Raw genomic sequence first — 8395 nt, 5'->3', positions numbered from 1 at the left:
AACTATTGGGGGAATGTAATGAAAGTCGGTAACGGAAAAAATATTCGCAATGCGAAAAGTTATGCCTTTATGCAAATAAATTTTCCTTTGCACAAATTTCATATTGCATTTGCGAACGCAGAAAATGTTTAACGACCACTTCCAACAGTGGAAGAAGGTTTGTGAATTTTATAGTTAGCAGTGAATGTAATTTTCTTACTGATAAAATTGTTATGTTTGCTCCAAAAGATTATGACATATTCAAGCGCTTCTTAAAAGTGGGCAGTGCGCAATTAAAATTTGCAATGCGCAATAAATATTTGCAATGCGCAATAAAAATTTACAATGTAATAACAGTTGAAGGAAGAGTATTACATTGCGAAATAAGACTTTTTATTCTTATTTGTGCAAATTGTTTTGCTCTCTTACATTACCCCATAAATGTTAAATGAAAGTGTTCACTTTAATATGTGTGAGGTCAGCCAGAGCTGTGCTGATCTTATTGGACAGCTTTTAATTAAATCGGACTTTTAGAAGTTTTCTAATTTTTTTTTCTGGTTTCTAAAACCACTAAAATCTGACCTTTAATATATAAAGTTTTTTTTGTATCCTTCTCATAATTTTACCTAGTATAAGGAGCAAACAACATCACTATGTCTTGCAGACCAATTTCTGTTTCCTGATGTAAAAATGGAAAAAGAAATACACGTACATCAAAATTTCTTTACTCAAAAATTGTGTATTTGCTTTGTAAAACAGTACAGGTGCGAGCGTGCCAGGGCCCCCCCGGCAGCCCGTACGCCACTGAAAATGCGGGCCTTACGGAGGGGTGCGAGGCCCGGCTGCGCGTCACGCACCAGGGCCCGTCCCCCTCTAGTTACGCTACTGCCAAGGGGTTATTTATTAAACGCTGAATGCCAAAAACCCTGAATTCGTGTTTTTTTTACTATAAGATCAGAATTTTTAGTGGGGAAAAAAACCTCAATTTTTTCAGGATTTATTATTCCCCTAGGATGGAAAAAGTCTGAATGCGAAAATCAGGCAACTCGGAACTGCCAATGTTGCATATAGGTCAATGGGAGAAGTCCCGAAGATATCATGATCTGCACAATAATCGTGGTTTTCAGACAAAAATCAGAAAAAGTTTTCGTGTGGAAAATCCGAAAAATACATATGATCTGAATTTTTCATGTTTTTTCTGCACAGGAAACTTTCAGGAAAATGTATTGATAAATAAAGCGAAAAAAACCCATGCGGATTTGGTCTGAGTCGTTTTCAGAAAATAATGAGATAAATGCAGACTTTGATAAATTGGCCTCCAAGTGTAGGCTACCCAGGGTCAGACTGGGGGGCCCACTGGGACTGCTGTCCCGGGCCCTCCCGCCCCCTTATTGTGATGCTTGGAGGTGCTGCTCGGCACGCATGCTAGATCTACGCCATGCACATGCGTTAACCTACACGCTCTGTGCACAGATGTCGATGCATGGAGCGGAATAATTTTTTTTGATACATCCCGAATTTCAGGAGATCAGGTCTGGCCCCACGGGGACCCATCAGGTTTTTTCCCGGTGTCCCGTCGGGCCAGTCCGATACTGAGGCTTCCAGTGCACAGGGCACAATACTGGGCTGCACACATGCACATATTGACAGAGTGTCTTAGAGTCATGCACATACTGAGTGAGTTGGGACACTTGCTTATTATGCGCATGCATGTCACCTGGTTTGACCACCCACACTGGAGCTAGGGGACACTAAATTCAGTGTGTGTGTGTGTGTGGGGGGGGGGGGTGATTCTTGTAGGCTCTTTAAGCCCACAGTGAGGGATCTTAGGAAAAGGTGCCCTTTGATAACAAAGCAACTGAAGGAACTGTCATATTTACAGCTGACATGGAGTTCATCAGGAAAGGAAATTCACTGTAACTATGACACACTTTTCCCTGGATCCATGTCACCATATTGAAAGTTTGAATTATTTATTTTAAAGGACCAGTAACATCAAAAATTTTTAAAAATAAGTTAGTAGACAACGAAAAATAAACACCTTGACAAATTAAACTTGTAAATTGCAAAGCCTTTGTTTAGAAATAACTTACCGAAACTTCACTTCCTGTCCTCTTCAAAACAGGCGATACGGCGACCATCCATCCTGCAGTGCTCGATTTCTTCTCCCTGGCTATTCTAGTGACAGCTGTGAAGGAGGCTGAGGCTCCGCTCTCGAGTGCTGGCTGGTGGAGCAGGGTTTGTAGTGGGGTTCCCGATGTGCTCCGAGCCTGCCAGTGCCTGAGTGCACCTCACCTTCCCAGGCTAAAGACCACGATTTGTACTTTCGTGCTGCCTCACAATGAAGTCTGTGTTTTACAGTCGCTTCTTCATCCTCCTTCCTTGGGTGCTGATTGTGGTGATTATAATATACAGTGACACGAGGAGTCCCCAGCGCTCGCTATTACCCCTACTGGAACCGGAGGGTCGGACGCGCAGCTCTCGTGAGACCCCGACCCAGTGATCCCAACGCTAACCCGGGGCTGAACTCTGCCCCTCACAGGAGGAAGAACGAGACTGTGCTGCCCATGATCTATGCCATCACCCCCACCTACAGCCGCCCGGTGCAGAAAGGAGAGCTCACCCGCCTGGCCAATACCTTCCGCCTGGTGCCGCGTTTACATTGGATTCTGGTGGAGGACTCTGTGCGGGCCCTACATCTGCTCCCCAAAAAGACCGACTTTGATGTGGGCAGTGGAAAAAAAAGATGGGGAGCTGCCAATGCCCCGCTTCCCGCACTGCTCCTCTGCTAAAGACCACATACAGGTACTCCTGCAGAATCCAATGTAAATGCGGCACCAGGCGGAAGGCAGAGATTGGTCAGGAAACAGCAAGTGACCTGGCAGATCACCTCAATGGGCATTCCTGCTTCAACTTCCCACAAGTTAAATGGCCTGTGGGAAGTTGGTTTCCTTTGAAATTCATAAGACTTCTTGATAATCAATTTAATTTAAGAGGCAATACTAAACTTGAGAGCTGATAAACCTTGTTTGCAACCTGAAGGCAGAAAAAAAAAAAAGTTTGTTGCAAACAAAGGAGCCCCAGACAGATCATTCCTAAAGGAGATCATAATAAAGCTCCATGGGGGGGAAATGCAATGCATTTTAAAATGATATAATAATTAGTGATGCACCAAATTAACTTTTTTGGATTCGGCCGAACCCCTGAATCCTTTGCGAAAGATTCGGCAGAATACCTAACCAAATCCGAACCCTAATTTGCATATGCAAAAGAGAGCCTAGCATGTTGTGTGTGGCTAAAAATTATTGCACTCCCTTGTTTTGTGACGAAAAGGATTCGGTTCAGCCCAGCACATGGATTCGGCAGTATCTGAATCCTGCTGAAAATTGCCGAATACCAAATCGAATCCTGGATTCAGTGCATCCCTTATAATAATAAAGTAAAACTTTTTAACCGCATGAATATAAAGCTACATTTTTATTGCATCAGAATAAAGCTGCCTGGCACCTGGCTCCTGCTCCGATATGGCACAACACTGGCATATATAGGAACTGGTAGAAAGACAATACAGAGCTGCAGGATAAAATGTTCAAGAATGAACATAATGAGAACTTTAAGAACACTTTATATGTTTATTTTGCACAAACATTTAACATACTGAGCTTGTTATACACAATAAAGGATTTTGTGAGGTTTCAGTTAAAGACTGAAAGATGAACTAAACAAAAACACTGCTTAGTGACACTTAATAAATAGGGCTAAAATGTATTTTCACAGACAGATTATGAGCTCACAGGATCATAAATAAATAAGGCTAAAATGTCCACAGGAGTACTATGAATTAACAGGCTACACATCTTAATCCTTTGTTATACTCCCACTGAAGATAGTTTTGCTAAGGGATGTCCAATCTGCTAACCTCCAGATGTTGCTGAACTACAACTCATCAAACCACACAAACAGCCAGTGATTGCAGAGGGATACAGGAAACTGCACTTAAAGGAGCACATCTGCTTCAGGTACAATTACTAAAGCTAACTATGCATAGATAGTTATAGTTCCATTAGAATGTTTCTCCCTGAAAAATTGCCTACTCCTAAGAAGTAGTAAATAATATTCCATCCTTCGGTTATTTAAAAAACATTCACTGTAGCTGCTAGAAATGGAGATGTCTGGGATTTTGAATTATGACATTAGATAATGTATGCAAATGTGATCAAACGTTGGTGGTGGGAGAGTTATAGTTTTGTACATTCCTTTTGGACGAGCATTGCCTCTCAACAAATTTATTTCTGACAAACATTCAAGTTATATATACATGTGTATGGCAGACAAATGAATCTATGATGCAGAGGTCTAAATATGGCCAGTGGGATTTAATTCATTTGATATAAAAATGTTTCCAAGCACAGAGACAATTGGTCATTCTCATGCTTTTCTCCTCCTGGTATAAATTATAGACCAACAGCTTCTAAAATTGTTCGTTAGTTTGGCTTCTGCTCTGTCTTTATCGTGCGCCAAACCCATAATAATACGGTTCATCGGGTCGATAGCCATAGGCTGTTGCTGGACGGCTGGGCATCGCTGCATGAGGTCCAAAGCCATCATCACTCATCCTGAAAAAGAACAGAGATACAGATTTTAGTTTTAAAACACCTTTTAATTAAAGAATGTAAGGGGTTATTTATTAAGGTCCAAATGCCAAAAACTCAAAAAAACTATAAAATCCAAATTTTACTTGGAAAAAAAAAACCTAAAATTTTTCGTGATTTATTATACCCCGAAGCTGCTAAAAGTCCTTATCCAAAAATACTCCATCTCCAAGCTGTCGGGGTCTTGTAGAAGTCAATGGCAAAGTTCCCATTTCAAATTTGAAGATATCTTGGTCTGCGCTGAGCTTTCAGCCAAAAATCCGAAAAAATCAGGAGGTTACTAGCGATTTCACCAAAAATGTGAATGTTTTGGGCATAAAACCCGAAAAATTTGTGGGGTTTTTTCCGGAAAAATCAGAATCTTTTGAGTTTTTCTTCTGAACCAATTTTATCGAGTTTTTTCAATGATAAATAAGGTCAAATAGTGGATTCTAGTTTGGTCTGACTTTTTTACTCAAAAAATCTGGATTTTGATAAATAACCCCTTTAGTGTCTGTATTATGGAGCTTTAGGCGTTTAAGGCACAGGGAGATTACAGGGCCTTTATTACATACTCATAAGAAGCTGACACTGAAATCAATCCCAGTATTCCCTGCATCGATAGCCAAATATCTTATCCACTAAACCACTTCTTCTGTATCTTGATCAAAACAGAGGGTTGTATTATTTTAGACACCAATGACAATAAATACATTTGGGTTTATATGTTAATTATTGGCAGTTGCAAGGTTCGAGAATACTTTGACCTCTCCATAAAGCAATACAATCTAATTCACACATATCTGTCTTTACAGGGAAAAATATAACCTTCTTTTGAGATGAGCTCCAAAGTGCATAACACTATTTAAACAGCAAAAAAGAACTGTAAATGTATTTTATTTTTATACAGAAATGCCTCATTCCACAGAAGTCCCTGGACTTTCCATAGTTGGTGGCGCACAGATTGTCTAGAAATCAGAGGGACTTGAAGTCCCAGAATCCATCACTTCACAAAGGAAAAATGTGAGGAAGGGGTTGCAATACACTGTGAGCCTAAGGGGGACGAAGAACTGATCCCTGGGAACACAAAGACAGATTATCATGGACTCAGGTCTGTGTTATAAAACAAAAACACTTTTCCACATAACCCCAACTGGATGAGCTCATGTCAAAATGAAGTGGTAGATTTTCCCTTTAAGGCGTTTGGGGAGATTGGTCGCCGCAAAGACGAGGTGATTAGTCGCCAGGCCACCAAATCTCCCCAAAACGCACAGTGTGGCCTTACCCTAAGAGGATATATACTATTTGTATGATTTATTTGCAATTCCAATTTGCTGCTGGCTATTCCTTAAGATAATCTGCATATTCAACATGTCCTTAAAGGAACAGTAACATCAAAAATGAAAGTGCTTTAAAGGAATGACAATATAATGTACAGTTGCACCAGATAAGAAGAATCCCATTGTATACTACAGAGCTTATCTGTTATCAGCTGTGTATCCTGTGCCTTTTCAGCTTTTTTTTTATATAAACTATAGTAGAATTTCTGAAGTAAACACGCCAGTTGTACCAGTGCAGGGCAACAGTACATTATATTTTCATTAATTTAAAATACTTTCATTTTTTTGGTGTTACTGTTCCTTTAAATAAAAGGACAAAATGAAAATCATTTGGTTGCCCAATAGGCCACTGCAAGGTACTCATCTACTTAACGAGTAAAATCAGGCAGTAAATATAGATCAGAATTGGACATGCAGACTCTCAGTCATCCACATGGTGGCACTCTGAACATATATATATATATATATATAAAGAGAATATACACATAAAGAGAATGGACTGTTTCCATGCAAAGCTATATGGACAAATAGGTAGCATTGCTACACTTACAGTACATTCACTTTTCACTAAGTCTTACCATTGGGTAAATCATTACCATGTTTTACATTTATAAAGCAGCCACATTATCATGCCTGAATCTGCACCGAGGGGTAACTAAAAATTTAGGGGCATTTGCCCTGGTAACACTTAGGCTGGGGGAGGAGGGAGGGATGTCTATGTAGGTGTCACGTTCGGCACCCTATATCCAGAACCCAAGCCAAGCTCCCTGGTCTCTGCCTATAACCACCGCCATTCACCTCTGGAGGAGCCCTCAGCTAGTTGGATGCCGTCAGGTCTTAACTGAGAGAGAGGAGCAAAGCCAACGGATCTGGATGAGCAAAGGGGCACGATCGTCTCACCAGGATACTGGAAAGAAGAACACCACCAGGAACAGGCAGGCCGGGCCAGCACAAGCAGTTAGACAGGCCAGAATGAGGATTAGAGATCGTAGAATAGTCGGAGGACAGGCAAAGGTTCAAAACACAGAAGATCAATCAGAATACAAGTAATAATGCACCCAGTAACAAAGCAAATTTAACCTAACAACGGGCAGTTAGCAGAACACTGAATTTCCCTTTTATACTGTTTGAATTTCGCGCCCCTGCGCGTGACGTCATCACGCCGGCGCATATACCAGGAAGCCATAGAGGAACCGGCAAAGCAAGGCAAAGGAGCAGCGCAGCGGTCGTCCACGCCAAAGGAGCGGCATTGGACCCCACTGCCCACTAGACCACCAGGGTAAGGTTCCCTTACAGTAGGGTAGAGTTTTTTCAACTTTAGGGTTGAATTCTCAACATAAACAAGATGGCGCTAGGCAAACGAAATGTGCATCCGCCAAGAATTCTCCTCCCCTGGATGCGAGCACTTCTGAAAAGCTTGTGCACTGTTACAAATTGCTACAATAACAGCTCACTAGCCTCAGTACAGCGCAACAGAGGAGAATAAAATAGGCAGCGATGGCAACACACAGCAAATCGCAGAAGGTGACAGACAGGAGCTGCAGTAGCTCTGAGTGTCACCATGCAGTAAGCAATTCCGATTGGTGTGCTTGAAGGGGTAAGCGCTTGTTCTCAGGAAATAGAAGGAGCGCTCCCAAAGACTTGAAATGCACATGCGCCGCCTATAACTTTACCGAACTGCCCATGACCAAGAATCTTGGTCTTGCTGAGCTCAAGATGAATTATGGGACTATTTCTAAATATAGATAGAGGTTTTGCGAACACTGCAGGGATTGATCTGACAAAGAGCTTATTGCAGAAGGACTGATGGCCTCACTATAGGTAGGCCTTTTAACAGACGTTAACTATGTTAATAGCCTTTCCTTGTCCTTTAATTCGCTCATCCTCATTTAGCAGCTCATTGCTTTACTGACATGAATGGACAGGTATGGGACCAATAATCCAGAATGCTCTGCAGTTTTATTTTCTAGAGCTCTCTGGTGTTTTAGAGCAATGTTATGTTGAGGTGGGTCTTTAGAACTGAAGAGTTGATAATGTGGAGCAAACATTCCATAAGCCCAATGTTAAGGGATCAAAACAGAAACATGGCTGCCTGCCTTATGCCCAGTCCATCACATGTTCCGAGACAGGGGCGTAACTAGAGGAAGCAGACCCTGCGGCTGCAGGGGGGCCCAAGAGGCATAGGGGGCCCCATAAGGCTCTAATTAATTAGGAATTTTAATATATATTGTTAATACAGGGCAACCACTTGATATTTTGGGAGCCCTAAAATTATTTTTCTGTGGGGCCCAGTAACATCTAGTTACGCCACTGTTCCGAGATGCAGGTCTCTCTGGGTTAAAGCAAGCACGGGCAGCTAATTACAATGTAACACTCAACTCCTGCTTTTGGGGTTCATTTTGAGTAACTGAGTTGTATATTTTACCTTCTGCACTTTCCTAATGA

General features: G+C 41.6%; 1 protein-coding gene across 1 annotated transcript in view; it reads right to left on the bottom strand.

Annotated features, from left to right (window-relative positions):
• Nucleotides 1–3597: 3597 nt before the first annotated feature.
• The window catches only part of kifap3.S (kinesin-associated protein 3 S homeolog), a 75401-nt gene continuing 70603 nt past the window's right edge, over nucleotides 3598–8395 (bottom strand). The window contains exon 20 of the mRNA XM_018261174.2: nucleotides 3598–4595. Within this exon, the coding sequence (XP_018116663.1) occupies nucleotides 4487–4595 (109 nt within the window). The 3' untranslated portion in view covers nucleotides 3598–4486. The remainder of the gene's footprint in view (nucleotides 4596–8395) is intronic.

Source organism: Xenopus laevis, chromosome 4S (genome assembly GCF_017654675.1).
Source record: "Xenopus laevis strain J_2021 chromosome 4S, Xenopus_laevis_v10.1, whole genome shotgun sequence".
NCBI classification, from domain to species: Eukaryota; Metazoa; Chordata; class Amphibia; order Anura; family Pipidae; genus Xenopus; species Xenopus laevis.
The sequence above is the reverse complement of the archived record's forward strand: the minus strand, read 5'-3'. Positions and strand labels throughout refer to the sequence as shown.